The sequence below is a fragment of the Sylvia atricapilla genome, chromosome 2 (assembly GCF_009819655.1).
Source record: "Sylvia atricapilla isolate bSylAtr1 chromosome 2, bSylAtr1.pri, whole genome shotgun sequence".
Classification (NCBI taxonomy): domain Eukaryota; kingdom Metazoa; phylum Chordata; class Aves; order Passeriformes; family Sylviidae; genus Sylvia; species Sylvia atricapilla.
Genome location: NC_089141.1, coordinates 40,481,537 through 40,503,749, shown reverse-complemented (window position 1 = coordinate 40,503,749; position 22,213 = coordinate 40,481,537). Strand labels below are relative to the sequence as shown.

Sequence of the window (22,213 nt, the reverse complement as noted above, 5' to 3'; positions counted from 1 at the left end):
CTCCTACTACCCACAAAGCAGACTAGTTAAGAGGAAAAATTATTGATCAACCACAAGTCACCATTTTATCAAACAATATTTTAAACTTCTACTGTTCAGTGAGCTATATATATGGCCATTTTTAATTTGGAACCTGAGCTCTTTGGGAACATTCTGTTGATGGAAAAGAGCTGCATCTTAGAGCTGTTGTGTCAAGGGACACAGTAGCTTAAATTATACATTAAAACTTCTGAATCTTGTTTTGTGCTGTCAACACTTTTCCACCTTTCGTGCTGGGATGTTCAGTCCATAATGCCTCTGTCACACATTGTGCCAGTCTGAGATAGCGTTCTTAGTTCAAAGAAATCACAAGGAAGAAAACAAACTTCTGGTTGAGGATTTCTCACAAGAATCAAGGCTGCACAAAGACTAAATGGCCATTTTATGTCTCTTGGAGTCCATCTAGTACTTACTGTCAATTGGAAGTGGGCAGTTTTGCAACTACCACACAGATTAATCCCAGACTGCTTTTCAGGTGCTATTTGTTCCCCAAATGTCATTTCCACAGAGAGGCATTGTTACAAGCTGCTGAGATGCCTTTCAGCAGCCTGCTCCCTTGCTTTAGGATACCTACAATTTACCTGAACAATTATTATCTTAGTGGGATAGGCCTTTTAGCTGTTGGGAACTGTACCATCAACTTCAAAGGGCAGTTCCTGGGACTTGACACCTAAACAGCCAGAGAGTTGTAATAAAAAGAAAAGAGAGAAATAATAACGAGCAGCATTGTTAAAATATAAAGGGCTGCATCTTGCCCTCTGCTGAGATGCTTTACAAGGGATTGGGGAAATGGCAGGGAAAAGGGCAGGAGAAAATTACTTCTGAAGAGCCAAGAGGCAGCATTTATTTCTCAGGGGATCTACAGACTGGAAACAACCATAACCTTTTGTATCCCACTGGCATACAGTGAGGATTAATGCTTATCAAAGGTTTGTAGAAGTCCAGAAAATCAGTAAGACGTGTGCACAGCAATGGTATCAGTATTTTTGAGACATTATGGCCTTTGCTGATAGTCTGAGGCAAGTTCATTGGTTATACTTAAATATATGCCCCTTTTCACCTGTCAGAGAATTCAACAGTCTGACAAATTTCATTTGGACAGATTTGTTATTGTGAAGCTCCTATCCTGTTTGCATTCAAACAATTCTGAAACAGACAAGTAAGAAAAGAACTCTGATCTTTTTGCTGCCTTGATTTATTTCTGATTGTAAAGAACAAGCCTGTTATTGAACTTTTACTGGTGCTGGCTACCTCAGACTGGCCCAATGCTTCTGTAGGACTGTAAAGAAATTTTTAGTAATCACTAAATATCAGAATGAGAAATTTCTTGTATAAATAGCTTGTAAAAATATATATGTATTTTTTAAAGAAGCCTCATTGTGCTTTTAAGCCGATAATAAAGGTGATGATACAGAATGGTAGCTTCACCTTTTACACTGATTATACTGCTAATTTTAAAATACCTATTGCCACTGAAATGTTTAGATTAAAAAAACCCACCACTTTCTATGCAATAGTTTTACTGCTGTTTCCATGATCTGTCCTTTCACTCCTGCTCAGAAACACTTCATTTCACAACTTTTCTCACTAAAATCCCAAGACCTTCCTTGGAGTAAGGAGCAGGATGGTACTTGCAGAGAGGTGCCAGAACCTGACAGTTTGACCAAAATGAGAACTGAGCTTCTTGGAAGAGCTTTGACTTCCATCAGTTGCTTCTACTGTCTTTTGTAGTGTAGGAAAACAGAAATGGCAGCAGAACAAATTTCTGTGACTTCTCATTTCTCCTCCAAACCACAGAGAACTTTGTTCAATTATGAATCATCTCTGAAGTCTGAGAGTGAAAACATCCTGCTAGTGGCAGTAAAGAAACAGGCTCTGTGAGGCAAGGCAGGTCAGAGATGGCTCTTTGAAGTACTTGAAGATGTAGTGATTTTTCCACCCCCCATAGGTCAGAGAAAATCCAACAAGTGCAGCATCATGGACACAAATGAGTTGTTTTCTTTCAAAGACACGAGTACCAGAAATTATCTCAATAGCAATGCTCTTCACTGCAATTTGGTTACTTAAATCAGAATTATTACAATTTTCTTTTTCTATAAGTAAAAATTGCAAGAATGGGCAAAACTCGAATTCAAGTAGAAGATTTTGCCATAGTACATTTGCTTGTACATCTTGCAATGGATCTTATTAGTCATCATCAAAATTTCCCCTTTTTTTACTGCATTATTTTTGCACAGGGAAGAGATCTATCTTGATTGAAAATGATGAAATTTTTCCAACAGGCATCACTGGGGAACAGAGCAAGATGGGACTCTAATCTCTGTTCCAAAGGCTTTATATTTACTTTTCAAATTGATACTCTGTTTTTAGACAGAAATAATCCAGGAAACCCAAATTAAGTATGCCTCCCAGGCTCAGCTGAAAGAACAACTTGCTAACATTCATTGTCAGGTTCTCTTCACTGATCTTCTTTTGACCCTTGACTTTTGCATTCATTCCTAAGCAGTGGCCCATTCTCTGCCTTTTTACCTAGTAAGTGTTATTTTCAGTTGATAGAAAACCTAACAAGCTCGGAAGGATCTGACTTGCTTGAGAAATATCTCAGCTATAAGCTTTGACACTGAATGGTAATGAGGTGGTAATTCAAGCCTTGTTATGCCTACAGTGAAGGGAAAAATATTATGGAAAGTCATACAGTATGATCTACACCATCAGTCAAACAGGATAATGTTTACATATGTATAAAATACTACAGATCAAATTCTAGTTATCATATAATTTGATATCACAGAAAGAAATGACCTTGGAAAATCCTGGTAAGCTGACTAAAATACTGTTCTTTTAAGTATCAACAGACCACCCCATAACTATGCCAGGGTTTTTGCTTTCTCCAGTGGCCCTTGCTTCAAAAGTGTAGCGGTCAAACTCAGTATTTTCACATCACTCATTTTAATTGCCAAACCTCAATTATTCACCAGTTCTCTGTACTTCTTCTCTACATCATATATAAATAACACTAATTTCTAGGTCTTGTGATGCTTTGCTGAAATGACTCTGTGAATAACACACTGATTAAGGGCAAGACCAGACATTCTGGCAGGAGAAGACAAAAGTGAAAAAATCAAACCTGATTCCTCTGCGTCTCTCCTCACTGTGATGGCTGCTTGTCTTCAGAATGATCTGGGGAGGCCTTTATGTTGCCAGCCAGAAGACAGCTAACCAGCAAGAGATTAACCATTCTTCTCTCTGATGTGCTAGAACTTGCTCAGAAACACATAGGCTGCAGATGTTACCAGGATGACCCAACCATACGTTACCAACCATACATTATTTCTGTACCTTTCTAGAAACAGGAACATGCCATTGAGTGGAGAGTGCAGCCCAGATGCAAAGAAGAACCAAGATAGAATAGTTACATCAACACTGGTTAAAAAATAAAAGTCTATAAAGACCTTTGAAAACTGAAAAAAATATGAGGTACACAGAAGAGTGGTCCAGGGATATGCTTCCTTTATGACACAACACAACTTGTACAAGGAAACTTTCACTGATGGGAAAAGTCTATTTTTCTAAAGATTCAGGAATTTCTGCAGTACAGAACTATTCAGAACTATTGAAAAACAGCAGTGGAAGAAATCCTCTGTAGTAAACAAACGTTGGCATTGTAAAAAAATTGGGTGGCCAGCTCAAACATTTTTCTAGTTCTTCTTTTACTCAGAGGAAGTCTGTGAATTTCATACCTATCCTTTTGTACACAAATCCAATCTTACAGAAAGCACAAGAAACCAGAGCATGCAAGATGTTTGGGGAGAAATATTTTTTACCTGTCCTTACAGTTGACTATTGTGTAATGACTCTGATGGTTTTCCTACAGAGCTTGGTGTGAATTATCAGCTCACTGACCTACAAATCAGAATATTATATTAAGTTCACAATAAACAGCTTTGACAGTGAATGATAAGCTGTGTATTCTTTCCACAATAAGATCCTTATACTCTGGTCTTCAAAAACATTGAGGATAACATTTCATAAAAAGTTTAACAGTCCCACTGGAAGAAACTATAGTATCATATCATTTTTTCAGGTCAAAGAAAAAAAGAAAAGAAAATATCACTTACCAAAAAAAAACCCCAAAAAAGGAGAATATTCCATCCTATGTAAGGTCTGCCAAAATTTTGTATGAATGAGCATGTATTACTAAAATAAGTTTTCTTCCAACACTAGATTTCTAAGGAACCATACTAGATATATCTGTGAAAAGCAAAGGTAACATTGCCAGCTGTAGTACCATACTGAAACGAAGCAATGAAAGAATGGCAATTTTAGAGATTCACCTCAGGAAATAAAGGAGAAGATGAAGTCACTAAGATCAAGATAGTAGATTATAGAGCCCATGCACACAAAGACTCCCTTCATAACAGATCTTTATCTTATTCCTACCATTTAATTTTTCTCCAGGAAAAAGTTCCTTCCACCACAGATCTTTCTATTTTAGAGTGAATCTCTTTCAGGTATTGCACATTATACTATACAAAACAGGAGAATCCATACACTGTTGACAGGGCACCCTTTGGATGCCTTTTGCACCCCAAGGAATCTACAGGGCAGTCTTCCCTTGGATGGGATGGAAACTAAAGTCTCTACCCTCCTGTATGTTGCACTTTTGACTAAAGCTGCTAGAATGATTGGAAAGTTCCATGTGCAACACTAGCACCACTGACACACTGCCCACACTGCACACCTTATGTTAAACACAGTAAAGAACAGATAAAGCATAAAGAGTCAGTTCATGTCACCAGATGTCACACTGCCAAAAACCAGCAGATATCACCAGGTGGACCTTTTTGCCTTCCTCTCCAGAACATAAAGAATTCTTCCTAAAGTCAAACTGAGTTCATCCTTTACTATATAAAAAGAACAGAGATTTGAATAATGGGATATAGAATCCCAGGTTCACATATATATATATAATCACTAACTGTAATTCCAATAGCAGGAACTTATTAGAACTCTGGATTTCATGAGGTTGGTGAACAAATACCACCAATCTCTAAAACACATTGATGCATCTAGTAAAATTTTTCTATTATTTGTCTAAATCTAATCCTGCCATTCTCATCTGCCTGGACTCAAAGTGTCTCACCAGACACTTATGACCTTGCAGGTTTCACTCATCCATACTCCATACTTTAGGCTACAAGACAGGACTAATGTCCTTAGATAAAACAGTGAGAGAAACAATGACAACCACTCCTCATTTTTCGACCAACCTGTCATTCCTCTTTACATAAAACAGCATCAAGGTACAAAAAGCTGAAAAAACCTTTAGTGTACCTTTGAAAAAATATTATCCTTAATTCCTTTTTCATTACCTTAGAGTGGAAAACGCTTTCATGTTCTTCACTATACAAACTTGTTTATGATGCCTACATATCTAAAACAGAAAAGCAGAGGCATGCAAGGCACAGGACTTGAGTAGTACAAGATCTCCAGGTGTTGCCCTCTGGAAACACAGTTACTGCAAGTGGCAAGGCAGATGACCCAGGGGTGATCCACAACTGCCAGAAGTCTGGCCCCGAGAACATCTTCTAATGACAACACTTTCACAAAGGCAGGTCTTGCTAAGCAGACAAGCAGCACTCTCTTAACCACCTTTGAAAACACCACCTTTGAAGAAAAAACCTCATTAATTCACACTGAGTACTGCACAGTGGCTTCGGAAGGATACCTACCGTTGTAGGAGTAGGAAACAGTAAGAACAGTTGGGTAGTGCCATGAGAGAAACTCAATCTTTGTTGTGATGAGAGCCTTTGCCCTCAATCCAACATTCCTTCTCAAACATGTCAGTCCTTTACAACATCAAATAGAAATGAATATCACTGAAAAGGAAGGAAGGAAGGAGACACACATGATATGTGATGTGGTACTGCCTGTTGGGCATAAAAGAACCACACATCAGGCATCTCCCATCCTCCTCCATTCAGTGATATGCATTTATTGTAATACTGCACCAGCACTGAGAAAAAATCATTCCAATTAGGCAATAGGTACTGGTTGAACACTGCAGGAGTGTAGCATGAAACCCAACAAAGAAGAGTTTTGAATTAAAATCCACTACCCTGCTCATGTGTACAGTCATGAGCAACAGAGAGACCAGTCCTTGGATCTCTCTGACAAGTGGATTTCATCTGCATGAACCAAGTGATGAGCATGTGCTCTGCAATGAACATGAGCCTGGTGATGTGATGGCTGGGAACTGTCCCTAATCCTATGCTACAGGAAGAACCACTTTCTGTCAGGTGTGAGAAAATACATGGTCTGGTTCTCCATACACTTACACCAGTTTTATTCAGATGCTACTATATTTTCAGGGAAAAAACTCCTGATTTACATCACTGTAAGTAGGAGGAGGATTAAGACTAAAACACTCCTAATGAAGTAGGTGTTCAAACACCTATTTAGTGTTTGTGAATAATTTGATTTGAATAATTAAGTTGCAGAATAGGTTTTTTTCCCTAGTCCTGAACAGACCAAAAATAGCATTTGAATGTTTAACTTTTATATGCTCCTTGCAATTATTTGTGAACTACATCAAGTAATTTGTGGTCGACATACAACTCAAATAGGAAATTATGATTATTAATTAAAACAGAATTTACAACCTCCATAGCAAATTATGTCTTTTGACTAATTTATGTAATGAGCTTGCTAGCCTGCCCTTCATGGATTTCAAACTGCATGTTCAATATTTGCAATTATCTGTGCAGACAGAAGTTACATAAGTCATCTGATCAGTGACAGAAACACTATCATGTGGGATGCAGTCAAAATAGCAAGAGCAGCATATTCTAAATCTTAAAAAAATCAGAAAATACTGAAAGATGCAGTTAAAATTTACAGCTGACTCTCTTCTGTTCAAAAACACAGGGGGAGGAAGCTTTTCTCCTCTTTTGTAAGTGCTACTCTCTATAGATATACATGAAAGAGGTGGTATGAATGTGAGATATTGCTTGTTCTTTACTTTTATCCAGAACATTAAGTGTGTTGCTTAATGTTTTTAGTAGGTAAGCAGCACTGATGGTTTATCACTGGGGCTGGAGAGGGAATGGGGTACAGCAGGAGAACAAGCAGCTTAGCACATGTGAAAGAAAGGCTCAGGAAAGGCATGGACATGGACAGCCAGTCGAGACAGCTTGAAAGAAGATTTGGTCCAATTTTCAAGTCCGGTAGGATTTTCCCTATTCTGCTTTTTGAAACATGTTTGAAGGTAGGATGTGAAAAACTACATGGTTTTGATCACATCACCCTAATGAGAGTTGCTGACCCTCAGTTAGATGAAAATGTGGCCTCACTAAAATGTCTGGGAGGTTGGTCTTTAGCTGGAATGGAACCAGGATTTCACACTGGATCATTACAATGGTGGCTGTGCTCTTCCTCTCTGCTCTTACTAGTCTTACTAGGCCCTCCTACTTCTAACTGCTTTATGTCTCATCCCCCATTACTCCTAGGTATTTTTGTCCAGCCAACCGAACAAACCTGAAATAAGCCCAAATTTGACACGAATCAACTTCCACAGGCTATCAGTGCTCATTTTAGCAGCCTGTCTTGAGCTAGTATTGAATACTCTGCAGAAAAAAGAGAAAGGGACTAAAGAATACCATAGAGCAGACTTAAAGCAAAGAGCCCACTGCTAGGACACATATGACAGCAGCCAAAGTACCCTAAAGTGTATGCCCTAGCTTTAACTCAGTAAAACATTACTGTCAGCAATGGGCATTTCCTTACTATCCTAACCTGCAGTGCTGCCTACCATTTTTAGGTTGTTTGAAACACTGAGAAGAGGATATCAATCTATCGTAAATGTAAAATAAAAAACAAGTATTATCTGAAAATATATCCAGATAATAGATCAGCCTCTCTCTTAGCACTGCCTTCTATCTTTAACTACTCTATGAGTTCTGGACATGTTTTTCTACAGAATTAGCATTTTTATTGTCATTTTTCCTCTCTCACCTCCTTAATGTCCTCTTACTACTTCATTCAGCAATGAAGGTGGCAATTTTTAGATATGAGAGGTACTGAATATTAAGGACCAAAAATTCATATTCAGACACTGAAATAACTGACCTGATTTTCCCTGCATGTACAAATCTTCTTTTGCTGAGGATGGAAATGATTCTAATGATACTCCTTTCACCACTACAAAAAAGAGTCATAGCTACTGATGTTTGTGCCATTGTGTGCAGGTTAAACTGGTGAGTTATGGGTGAGTCTGGTTATCTGCATATTGGTAATGATGTCTCCTCTGCAGTCACTGATTTAGACAAATAGCTCCTTAGTTATTTCATCCACAGACATATGGCTCCATCTGCACTTGCAACTCTTCCCTTACACCTACTTCCTCCCCTTTGCTTCAAGTTCTTATCCCTTATCATGAGGACAATTATGAGAAATGGGGTGCTGAGCACTCTGAGGAGCATTCCCTTTCCCCCACCCATGTGCACCTTATCATTGTCAGACTCCACAGGTCATACTCCCTTCAACTGCTAGTTGCTCTTTTGCTTTGAAGAAAATTTGCAAATCTACACTGGAAAATGTAAGTTTTGTTTGCCTTAAACGTTTAAGAAACAGAATGGTAAATACTGCCAATTTTAACACAAAGCTGGTACCTTGACTTTTGTCCCCTGACAATTTAAATGAAATGCAAATTATGTCCCGCCCGTGAATCAAAAACTCTCCTACTTTACTGAATGCATCTGATACCATGATAAAGAAAATACTGGTGAGTTTGAAGGCAGTACTGAAATGCATAATGCTAGAAACACAAACATTTTTTCTAAATAAGAAGGTGCTTTAATAAAAAAAGTACTTTAATGAAGGACTAATTGCCTCCAAGTGATGACAGTTGAAAAAACATATTAAAAGCAGCTTCCTACTCAGAAATTAGTAGCTGAGATCAATAAACAAAACATAAAATGTAGGCATATTATTGATGCAGATACTGATGTAGATAATGTAAGCATAATACTGCTAAAAAGGGTTGAATTCTGTGAAAAAAGCTGATGACATAGAATAACAGATGTTAATTCTATTGAGGCTGACTTAAGTAGCTAGTGTTCAACCAGTTTGGTTTTTATATGGCCTTGAAACATATGCCAACTATAGCTGCTAAATCCATATTGCAATTAGAAATGGTTACCTTTGTTGATCGAAAAAAAAATTAAATGGAAGAAAATAAAAATAACATACCATGTTCACACACAAAACAAAAAGAGCTATATCAGGGACATCAGGGAAGGTGGAATACTATAACAACACATTTTATATTGTTATACTATTCCACCCACCTTAATGGAGAACCCTTCGGTGTGGCTACGCCATAGCCTTTCGAATCCAGATTTCCTCCCACTTTCATGGTGTCACATGGCTTTCGTTGCTCAATGTATTCATTCATGGTGGACTCCAGCAGGAAGGCAAACTTGCCCTTGGATTTGCGGACACGAGCTACTCCCTCTGCAGTAGTCCTAGTGAACACTGATGGCTCAGCTGATTTCATGTAGGTCCACATCTTTTCATACACTGCTATTTTTGATCTCTGGAGAAAATCAAAAACAAGTTAGAACAAAAGAATGTTGCAATGTTTCAGAATGGCACTGCTCAAATAAAATCAATCATACTGCATTTTTCAGACATTTGAGGTTGGGAAAATCTTGGAGAAGGGTTTTATTTGAATTCCATTATTTTAAAAGAAATGAGAAATAAAAGTATCAATACTATAAAAACCCTTAGTTTAACTACCCTCTAGCAGTCAAAAGAGAAACCTGCAAAGCTGAATTTACTGTTAGACAGAGAAAGTTCACACAGTCAGTGTGTGGTAAAGTGTGTGTTAGGGAATGATATATGAAATAGATGTCCACAATAAGCCTGTACTCTTAAGAGAAACAGTAAAATAATCTCCCCATAAATACTCAGCTGAATCTTAAAGCATTTCTCTAACACCCACTTCTTACACCATCACAACCATAAAGCTTAAGTAAGATTTCTGCTTTCATAATTCAGAGTCCAGAATTGATCTGATTTATATTCAGAAATGCTATACAATATTTGAAGACATGGTTCACAATAAAAGATGGAAACAGCAAGTTGGACCAAATATTAAAGGAAGTAAAATGCCATAAGCATCTTTCTTAAAGAATTAGGTATGATTTTAGAACTGCATTATCAGTGAGTTAATTTTAAAGACTCTGATCCTGCCAATAACTGAGTAAGAAATCTACTTTATCAAAGAATGCACAAGAATTCATGGATTAGAGTGCATTAGTTGGAAATTTTCCCGTCTGGGGATGCATGGAGTAACTACAGGTAAACACCTAAGCAAAAATAAAACTTCTTCATAAAAAAATAAAGCAAATAAAAATTTTCCCTAATAGAAAGGAAGGAAATGCTGTCAGGCTGAGAAGCTTCCCATGCTCATTAGATTCACTCCATAACTCCTTTGCTTTCTCCAGCAATAGGAATATATACATGCAAACCAGCAGTGTGTCAGCTGAACACTACACACTATTTTTATAATAACAGATGGCACTTGTCTTCCCCTATGTATGCTGCAATAAGGACTTTTTAACCTAATGCTCAAGTCAGCTTTTATTTGAATCAAGAGGAGTTTCCAGATAAGCAAGATTTGGTCTATGAGTCCATTCCTACACTGTGCTGAGCACTCCAGGAAAATATTCATTATTATAAAGCCCCAAAACAAAGGCCCTTAGATTATTTAAACAAATACAAAAACCTATAATCTTAGTATTACATAAATTACAAATGGCTTTAAGAAGGCTGGAATTGAGCCTTTTTATACATGAGAGTAATTTCCCTGAAGCACTTCTTTTTACCAATTACTGAATGACTGTACTCTTACTTAGAAAATAATTTGTTAGGGACCTAAGTCTATCCTGAAAATATGTGGCATTTAACTACAAATGTTCAATAAAAATGCCATATAGCAGAACATCATAAATTATGCTTTCCTTTTTTAGTCTGTCTGTATGCATAATTTTATCTTTCTGTCAAATATAATAACATTTGAATCAACAACAGCTGTGTATGTCCATAATCACATCCTGACTTGTCACCCTTTCTTTCCACTGCAGTCACAGCTATTTTACATTTACATAATAGTGGCTGGGAGCAGAGCATAAACCAAGCCATGAATGCATTCTCTTTTTGCTTTACACGGATGTAATTTCATGGATTTAAATTTGCAGAAAGAAAAAAATGGAAGAGAATAGTAATAAATGATTAATAATTTCAAGAATATTTTCTTGCTTTTGTCTGCCTTCACTTCCAAACATTTCTCTCATCTTAACATCCATTACATCTAATTCTTTATAAAGTAACCATATAATAGGTCACTTTTATTTAAAACTTTATGCAGCACATAAACAGCTTGATTGGTAACAGGAAACACTGCCCTAAATCAATTGAAAAAAGTTGCATTTAAATTTATTTTTTTTCTATTTTTTCCCTAGAATCTAATCTACTTTCCCTATGAAAATAGAAAAAATATGGAAAGTTTAACAAGGTATCTACTTTCTAAGAACATTTTCTTCTCCCAGACTTTCATTTGTTTACAATTCAATTTCTACATGTCAACTCAGAGTGAAAATTGAAGAGTGAACTAACAAATATTTTTTTATTATCATATAAGGAAACATTGTAGCTTTCTCTGCAGTCAGCCAAGCTGACATTTTGGGCTTTTCTGGGTAGAACTGCTAAAACTAACTACTTTCCCTCTAGAGCAATCTGCCTGGAAAATACAACTCTTACTGCATCTAAACAAGAAAATGAGTACATAAGAGCTAACAGTATCAAAGTTCCTCTTTTTCTTTATGTTGGCTTTAAAATGATTTTCTCTTTTCTGCTTTCAATCCAGATTTAAAACAAGCTGAAGAGGTGTTCAGAGTTTCTGACATTTTGCTCAGAAATGACAAAATGATGGGAAAATGTCCTGAAGGCTCATCTTCAGCCAGATAATCACCACTGACAGAAAAGTTACACATGATTCCAATACAAAAAAGTGAATTGCTTCCAAACTCACAAAATGTTAGGCTTGGCACACAACTCTTCTTGTACCATTTTTTCAGGCTAGGTCTTAATTTATATTATGAAAACAGCTTTTGTGTACATCTTGTCTGCTGAAATTTTTTCTTTATCCCTGTTTTGTGAGAAGTATTTTTAGAAATAGCACATAAGAATATCAGATATCATTAAGAGTCACTATACTGTGACACAGATTAGAAATCATTTGAAAGCAGGGCCTCAACTGCACCATTTTAAAGAAAGTGATCAACGCAGTTCAAATCTTCATTAAGCTTCAAATTTTGCATATGCAGTAGTATTTAGTACTTGCAGTTATTGTTAATGTTTCCCTCTGTAGTTTGAAAGAAAAGAAAAAATAAAAAGAGCAACATTGATTTTTCTTCTTTTATCTCTTAACCCTTTAAGACTGAAGTGAAAGAAGGGCTGTCACCATAGGCTTCTTTTCATTATAGTGTCTCCTCTTTAAAATGAGAACTTGCATAAAATATTGGAAAAGTTTCTGTGTTTACAGGATGATTTAAAAGAACCATGAAATTTTTGCGACCAATATTGTTTCTACATCAAGCTATCTGATCTCATTACTTCAATACAATGGCTTGTACAAGTATTTTGAAAATCTTAAGAAAACAATTGCAGTCCTTCGTTCTCTACTATTTCTTTGGGAATTGGTTTTTTTCATGCCATCACCTAACAAATTTGCAACCACTAGATACTCTTGAAAATGTAACAAGATAATAAATACGAAGCTACATAAATCTGCCTGTCCATCAGAATCATGTTTTTAAGTGTCATCACAGCTTCATTCTAGTAGAAAGAACTATTTGTACCCATATATTGTCGTTACTACCTCAGCTTATGATGGACTGCAACTGGACTACCAAGAATAAAATATCTAACCTTCTACAAAGAGAACTAAAAATGTGTTTATGGGTGAAACATAGGAGAATATAAATATAAATATAGGAGGGAGGAGGGACTATACTCATTAAAAAAATAGTAAGACTGGTGTAGTTAGAAACCTTTCAGTGATGGTACTGTTTCAGTGAACAGTACCATTAAAAATGAGGTAATGAGCACCCTAGCCATTTCAGCTGGACCTCTCTAGAGTTCAAGTAAAGAGGCAGATATTTCAGTGTGTGCTTTATTTCATCCTAACACACATATCTCACACAGGATGCACAGTGCTGCTTTTCTTTCTCCAGGGTATACAGAAGAAATCTAGAAAACTAGGTTATACTGAACTCCTTGATGAGTTTCATGATGTGAAGGTCCAATCACTATGTGTTTGTTAAGTGAAATTTATATCTTATAAATCATCTTTCTGCAGCTAATAGAACAGATTTGCAAGTTTTTCTATGGGGATATTTGTTGCAATTAAAAGGTTATTTCACTTGAGACACTGCCTTTGAATGGATATTGACTATAGTTTCCAAATCACATTGAAATTTTTTTAATGGTTTACTAAGTTCAGTTTTGCCAAATTGAAAACAGTGAAGGTGCATGTAAATGCCAAACACAGACCTCCTTTCAATTAGGCAATTACAAGAAATTTTCAGTCCATCTTCTTGACTTCTAAAAATCCCCTAATCTCCACATATCAGATAAATAAAGACCTAATTAGTTGTGTAATTTTCAAGCAAGGGTTACTGGCTCACAGCATTTATTCAGAGCTGTGTTCAAACACTTCAACTCACTTTGCCCAGCTGAGCTTAACTTTCATCTGCTGGAGACATGAAATAAAACAGGAAGGACTGTTTATTATGCACTGCTTGGGGTGTCCAAGCTCCCTGCTTTCCAGCTGGCAAATGATGAGGATTACATACTACTAACCACACTAATGCAGGAAAGCAAATGAGAATGAAGTAATCAATAGAGACAGCACAGGCATATGAATGGCTATTTAGGCTATTTCCTAAAGCTCCAACCACATCCCCTCAAGTTAAATTTTCTCTTTATTATCCGTCTGAAAGTCAGCAGATTAAAAAATGCATTTCATTCTCACCACCCAAGACCCTAAAGCAAAATGCACACAGCCAAATCCATAAGCTGAAACAAAACCTGCAAGACTCCATGTTACCATCATAGGCTTTCAGTGCTGCACATCCCATCAGTACTGTAGCTTTACATGAATCAATACTGCAGTGCTGCTTTAATTATCACCGGCTTCAGTATCCCCCTGAGCATCTTTTTTTGGATTTTTTTTTTTTTTGACAGGATCAATAAACTTTCCACAAACTAAAAAACCTGAAAACTCCAACAAATGGTCTTGTGGGGGTAAAAATGTATCTAAAGTATTGCAGGAGTCACAAAACTATAATGCATATAATTGCAAAGTCACACTGTTTCACATTTCCAAGCATCTTACTAGAGTGGTTGGTAGGGATAGCTGCTCTAATGGACGTGCCAACTTACTCTGAAGAACTCTTTGGTTGACCCTGAGTCCAGTGTCCCGTAAGCAATTTCGGTTTGTTTGGCAAGGTCTTCTGCACTCTCTATGGGTGAGACCATTCGCTCAACAGTCAAGAAAGCAGCGAGGTTAGCAGTGTAGGATGAAATAATGATGAGCGTGAAGAACCACCAGACACCTCCGACAATGCGACCTGAGAGGGATCTAAACATGAATAAGATAATGCACATTTTCCTGTCTCTTGAGCCACAGAGTGAGAGAGAGAGAGAGAGAGAGAGTGAAGGCACCATTATGGCTGAACATTTGTCTTTAAGTAACAATCAGTTGGAGGAAGATCGTTTGCATTTTAAATATTAATAAATGCTTCTACTCTTGAAACCTAATGTCTACAGTGTAGTCCACTGTACCAATGTGTATCACACGAACACAGAAGCTTAAATCCTCTTGAACAGTAATCTCAGTGCTCCTATTATTTCAGGACATGCCTAAAAATAGGAAAAATATTGTAAAAAAATACTGGCTAGGTAATTTCTTTTTGGAGACAGAAGTAAAGCATGGTAGCTGAAAATCAGTAGCTTTCTCAGCTTCCTCTTAAAAAAATGCAAAAGGCTTTGCATATGGATTATGATGGCTCTAGGATTAAAATGTTCCTGTCACCCAAACTTCGCAAGCAACTGCAATCTTTCATTGAACATTCACATTTTTCTTCTTTAAGAAGCAAGAATTTTGTGATAAAAGAGACAGTTCTGTTAAGCAAAATAATTATATTTTCCTTTTCAATACCTGCAATTTGATGAGAAGGTTGTTGGGGAGTAATGCACATCCACTCTTAATCAGCATCAGTTTTATTGCTAACTTCAATAATAGAAGGATTAGGCCAATGCTGAACACTCAAAATTTCACTGCAAATGGCTAAAATGAAGAAGGCTTTAAGTTTGAAAGATTGGGTCATAATATTTAATTAAAAAGTTTTAGTTACTGCCCACCAAAGTTCTGAGATTTCTTAAAAGGTTGAGAAATTCAGGGCTGCATGTATTAGACCAATCATGTACTACTAGATAATCATGTGTTATTAGCACTAATTATGTATTATAGGACCAAACATATAGTGGATTTGAGGCAAGTGCTATGTAAGGCACACCGGAGCAACACGGCCTGGCTTCTCAGAAACAAATAATGTCTCTCACAGACAGCAATATTTGTGAAGCAGCACTGTAGAACTTGAAGCGGGACATTCCTTGATGCAAGGCAGATATTCAGCACAACTGTGTGCATTTCATGGTTGTAACAAAATGGAACCAATCCAGCAACAGCACAGTTCTTCTGAAGTCGACCCAGTGGAATTTCCCCTGTGTGAACCTGCTGGTTCTGAGAGCTGTTAGTGGTTTATGCACTTTGACTGTGCATATATTGGTAAAATAATAGTAATAACTGAAATTCAAACAGATTACCTGTTGCTCTAGATTAACTTGTTGTTAATCATGGCTATTAAGAAAGGGGAAAAAAAAAAAAAAAAAAGGCTTCCTGAAGAATGAACTTTAAAACACTGCCAGGAAAATTAACAAAGGAAGATTTTATGCTTCAGTGTTGAAGACAAAATGCAAATGTAAAAAGATTTGACACAAACCTTGGGGAAATATCACATCCTTGTTGCATAAAGGCACCCAGGGAAAACCAGAGGCTGTTGAATATGCCAAACTCATTGGGAGGCTGGTCACTGGGTCCTTCTTTCCCATCCTCTGGTTCTTCTGTGTGCCACTCATACGGACTAAACCTGCTAACTAGGAACAGGACCACACTGACACCAATGTAGGCAAAGACTATGCACATCCAGATCTCATACGCCAAAGGGTCCAAGAAGGAAAACACTCCCGGTTTAGATTTCTGGGGCTTTTTGATCATAATGGATATCCCCAAACTCATAAAAGGCTTAGAAAAATCAATGACCTCTTCTCGTACCAAAGTGATGGTCAGAGGCGCAACAGCAATCTCTGCTTTCTATAAAGAAAAAAGAAATATAGATGTATAGATTAATTGGTGTGTGCTTATACACTTGGTTAAGCAGCTAATTCCAAAGGTATGTTATTAACATCAGGACACTGTCGCTTAAATGCTCTTTGTTTAAGAAAAAAGCATGTTTCTCTTTCCTTCTATCACAATCTACCCAATATAACCCAATATGCTTTCAGTAAAACATAGACATTGTAGGTTCTTATTTTACAGAATTATGCAAATACCTAATTTTTCCGCTAAGGAGAAGACTCTTAAATCTTATAGAGGGGAGCAGCAGTGTAAGAAGATCATTTTAGTCATTAATTTAGATTTAAATAAAGGAATTCAAGAAAGTATGGAAAATGGGAATGACCCTATTGTCACTGAATGTATAGAGATTTTTTTAAGATCCCAGAAACTGTAATTAATTGTCATATTTTTGTAAGACATAATAATGTTTTGAGGTAAATCATTTCATAGACTCAAGAAAGCTCCAAATGGCATGAGGCTGCAAAAGTGATTAACTCTTGCTGTGATTCCACCAAACTGCACAGAGTTGTCTCAAGGGAAATATAATTCAATAGGACTGAATTAAGTTTTAAACAGCAAAAAATGGCAAGTATACAGGAAACAGGTCTGCAAAATCATGTGATGAAAGGATAAAAGGTGTGCTGAGTCCATTCCCACCAGTGTCAGGAATATTTATAAATGCGCCTCTAACATGTTTTTTGGATGAAGATGCCAATCTTGAATGAATCATTATTGATGGAGGTGATTATGGCTATTAACAATGATGTCTGTATGCACTATAAAATATTGGAGCTAAGCTAATGGATCGTCTTTCTCATTAGGGATGCTGCATTACATTAAGATTTGTTTTGTGACTAGCCTTGCCTTTTACACTAAAGCTGTCATTACAGCAGCACTTAGGATGGGAATTGTATGGGGACCTGGGTAAAAGGATGCACCTCTGAGGGCAGAACAGATGCAAGAGCTGCTGAAACGTTTCTCCTGTTCATCATGGTGCTGTGTCTAGGTACAGCCACAGAGCATATCCCACGCTCTGTGACCACTGTGGGACTTCTATACAGCTTACAGGCTCAGGAGAGTAGTAGTATTTTGTGAACACTTTGTTGTTTCAATGAGTTTAAAACATGCTGAAAAATAAGTATTTGCTCAAATAGTTTAATCCAAGCGCTATGTAAATAGCTTGTGTGCCAAAGAAAATATTGAAATGGAGCTTTTTTGTCCTTTTAGAACTTTGAAATGCATTTAAAATAATTGTTTTTTTTTTTATTTTATGCATTAATTTATATGGAGCCAGATATGTGTTATGGAATTTGATTTTAAACTAATATTGTGCAGTTAAAAATTAAACCTATTTTGTCAGCTTTGCAGTTGTAAATAATTCAAAAGAACTGACTCATTCCAGTGCAATGGCCCAAAAATGACATTTGTATTAAGATGTCTGTATATTAAGCATCAGATTATATCTGTTATTCTGAAATAGTTGTGATGCAAACACCAAAATTTTATATAAAGATATTACATTTTAAGAAATGTACCTGAAATAATAATTTTGCAAAGGTATCAGAAATTATCTGTGGTGCTAATGTCTGAGGTAAATGTTATGATAATACTGCTAGTTCTTTGAATCTTAATTTACATTTTGTTATACAAGGCATTTTTTAAAAAAATTTGCTTCTTAACCCCTTGTGATTCCTTAAGTCAGGCTGAAATAGATGCTTTATGAAAACAGCTATTATATGAGGAAGGGTAACATGTCTAAAATATATTTTTAAGTTGCCAGAAAATTATAAAGTAAACTTAGTTTTTGTAGTCTAAAGACTGTAGGATGGTTTTAACTACTGGCATTTCTGCATATTTTTGTTTTTCATCTTATAAGTAGCTTTTCTTCAGAAGAATGGTCTCCTTCTTAAGAGACAACGTGTTTTGTACTTCCAAATTTTGATTTCTGAGAATGCCTAATGTGGAGTTCTTTAATTAAGCAAAAGACTCATGGCCACTGTGATCTCTTCCTGCCAATCTTCTCTGTGTCACACATTGGTATCTTCATTAACGCAGTGCAGATGACAGACCTGGTCACTGGTCTTCAAAGGTGTTGGCTAACAGGGTTTTTTTGTGTCTGCATATTTCTACTGGGCTTAAAACACAGATCCTGGGGGGTTGTTAGTTTTCATAGTGTGAGTCGGAAAAGCGACATTGCCATTTTAGTGTGAATTAAGGAGATTTTAAATACCTAATTAACACAGTGCATATTATATGTGAAATGCTGAAGAGGATTTATGTTACCAAATTTAAATGCTCAGGTAGGGTATGCAGAACTTGAACAACATCAGAATTACTTGCCTACAGTACTTGAAGGAGTTCAAGAGGAGAAATAGGAACTTAACCCATTTTTTACAACAATGATTTAGTATCAGATAATTTACAATGTAGATAAATACATTTCATGCCCATAAATCTAAAGGGAAAATATGTAGCTAGGTAGTAATTAAATGCCAGAGATTTGGAGAAACTACAGCCCCCCAGACTGATCATATTATTATTTTTGTAAGACTATTGTGTGCCATGTAAAGCCTTCATAAACTCTTCATTGCAAAAGCTAAATAATGAAAATAGCTGTGCATGATAATTAACAGCATTTCTGCTTTGCCCAGTTAATGTACACCATATAATTATGGATTTAAATGATTAACAATATAACTATGGTGCAGAAACAATTAATGATTTTGTTGCCAGTGAAATCTGTTTTGACAAAGACTAATGATACTTCACAGCTAAATCAACTGTGTCTGTAACAGCATTTCAATCAAGGCTCCACCATTACCAAGTACAGATACTTTCTGGAACCTTTTAATATTACGGAATGAGACAAGATTGATTCTGATGGTGAGAGACATTTTCTTTTCCAGAATATATAATTATTACAGCCTTGTGAATAAAATATATGCTTGGTACAAGTATTGTGAAGGTAGTAAAGATACCTGAGAAAAATCATGCAGAAAGTGATTTTAATCTCAGAAGCTCATGGCTTCTGAGATTTCAAACAGAATTGAGTTGTGACCTTTTGTGTTAAGCAGTGAAAGAAAAGTGTTCTGTGTCAGGAGAATGAATATTTAATTGGAGCTGACTGCTAGTGAATTTGAAAACACCTGTTACATGTACTTAATGGCATTTCATCCCCAGCCAGCATTTCTTCTGCGAGCTAGATAACAAGGCAAATAGAATCCAATGGACTATTGCATGCATTTGGATATATCAGGGACAAATGACCAAGATTTCCTGGTAGTTTTTAATAATGTGCTAAAAACAAAACAGGAAAATAGGCAACTGTCCCCACCATGACATCTTTTACAATCTTAGCAAAACTGTATACCCCATAGGACACAATGGAAAAATCAGTCATGGAGTTTAGGAAATTATTAAGCTGCTCTGTGCAGCACCTGAGTGTCCAGATATCAGAACAGCCTCTGGCCCATACAGGGCTTAAAGGAACATGGGATAAAATTTTCACATGTCCACTCTCAGTAACATGGATAGAGATAAGGGGCATTGGGGTAGGATGGTAAGAGCAAGAGGGCAGAAGAACCTTTTGTGTTGCACAGAAAGGGTCCAATCTCACAGGCCAGAGCAAAACTGTCTGTTTATCCATTAACGTGGTTGGGAACTAAAAGCTGTAAAATGTTTCTCAAACACATTGTCTCATCAACTTGCTAATTCAGTTACAAATTCTCTCCCCAGTCCTGGCTGCAAATAAAAAGCCTTGCTTGAAACACAGCCAGCTACTCAGACTACTTGTGTTTATGATTAGGGGATCTATCAGAGAAGATTAACATACTCTTCTAGCAGAGCTTTGCAGCAAAGTCTCTAGCTGACTGATTTTTCTGCTTTCTGTACATGGAATAGACCTGGAAACCTGATGCTCTGTAAATTGTCTGGCAAGGGCTCAAGGAAGTTACAGGGAGGATGCTTTTGATGGATTCTTTGTGGAAATCTTTACCAGAAACCTTTGTAAATATCAGAAAGAACACTTTCCTTTAAAGCTACAACTGTAAAAGTAGAGTGAACAGGCTTGGCATGGCTCTTGGCCTTGAGGCCCAGTGGCACTGCACAAGACACACTGCTGCCGTGAGAGTCACTGACATCTAAACCTGCATGGCCACACTCAAACTGCCTACAGGGAACGGCCTCTGCTCTACCCCACAGTCCAACTGGGCTCAGGAATTGTTTTGGACAGTAATCATGGGCCAAAAATATACCAGAGACCATTCTTGCAATTTAGCAGAATAATCAGGCAAATTCCCAAGCACAGGGACAGTCCCTGGTGCCACTGACACACCAGGATAGATACAGCCTCAAGGATCCTCATGACAGCGGAGCAAATGGACTGAGCAACAGCTGACTTCAGTAAAAAAGGAACTCCAGGAGCTTTCCCAGGGCCCAGTCCCAGGATCACAAAGAGACTGCAGCCATCCTAAACAGATAGTTGGAAAGAGCCTCCTCCTCCTCACTCTTTTCCATTACAAAAATGAAGTGTTGGCCTTGTATTCTGGGCTGGCCATGTATTCATGTGCATAATTTGCAACAAGTTCCTCATGCCTGTGAACCTTACTGCTATCAGCTCTGTTAAAAGCTGTAGGTGTTGACACATCTGTGTGAGCTTCCTTACAACACTTTTTATTTCAGTCTGGTCTTAGGGCAGCTTGGGTTTGATGAGGTAAATTTTTAAGTTAAAAGAAGGGAAAAAATACCCCAAACAAACAGAAAGTGAAAGTGTAATATCAAGTTTCCTCTGTAATTTTCAACTAGATGTTAGGCCACAGAAACTGTGCATCTGAGCAAGAGAGTTTTCTCATAAATAGTAACATTCCTTGGATTACTGAAAAAACATTCTAGTATAAAACAGTGCTTGGCGATTGATGTCCATTTGCTATTGCAATTAAAAGCCAGAGAAGAAGTAATCTCCAAATTTGATAAAATGAGTCTGTAAAATCTTTATGTTTTAATATCCTTAGAGTTGAGCTGCTTTCGAGCCACTGAAGTAGATAGACATGCTTGGTGACATTCAATGTTTCTACTCTTTAAAGATAAAATTGAGGTTGATTCTTTCACGAACTTCCACGAACATGGAGAGTTTTGTGAACCTGATATAACTTTCCCATTCCAATGGGGAGGAGAGATCTCTGAAATGTGGGGGCAAGTTTTCCCATACTCCTACAGCACAGAGACTGTTTCATTCTGCTGAGTCCCTTGAACTCATGCTAATGGATAATTTATCAGCTATGCTGAACTGACAGAAGGGAACTGACATGGAACTGCTACAAAAGCCATGAGGCCTTTGCAACACATGGCCAAACCTGTCAATGGAATTGTGAAAAATGCAACTGGGAATGGATCAACTGGTATGCAGGAAGTTTTTTTATGAAGAGGTTGAAGCATGTTATGAGATCATGAGTGGAAATATTCACACCTGAATATTTTGAGATTTTTTTTTTTATTCCATCACTGAAATGAAAAGTTTCTCTGCAAATTCTGACTGGTTCTCAGGGCAGATACTAGCAACTGCAGTCATCAGCAAGCTCAGCTCTGAGTTTTGCTACTTTTGGTAACACCAGATATTGCAAATATTTACTTAGGTTTGTTAGAGCTATTTTC

The 22,213-nt window shown here is 37.0% G+C and overlaps 1 protein-coding gene across 8 annotated transcripts in view; it reads right to left on the bottom strand.

Annotated features, from left to right (window-relative positions):
- The window catches only part of GRIA4 (glutamate ionotropic receptor AMPA type subunit 4), a 218,219-nt gene that overhangs the window by 33,485 nt on the left and 162,521 nt on the right, over positions 1–22,213 (bottom strand). For all 8 annotated transcript variants that reach the window (XM_066312984.1, XM_066312985.1, XM_066312991.1 and 5 more), the window contains exons 11-13: positions 16,170–16,540; positions 14,548–14,746; positions 9,387–9,634 (exon numbers count right to left, since the gene is read on the bottom strand). In XM_066312984.1, the coding sequence (XP_066169081.1) occupies positions 9,387–9,634; positions 14,548–14,746; positions 16,170–16,540 (818 nt within the window). The remainder of the gene's footprint in view (positions 1–9,386; positions 9,635–14,547; positions 14,747–16,169; positions 16,541–22,213) is intronic.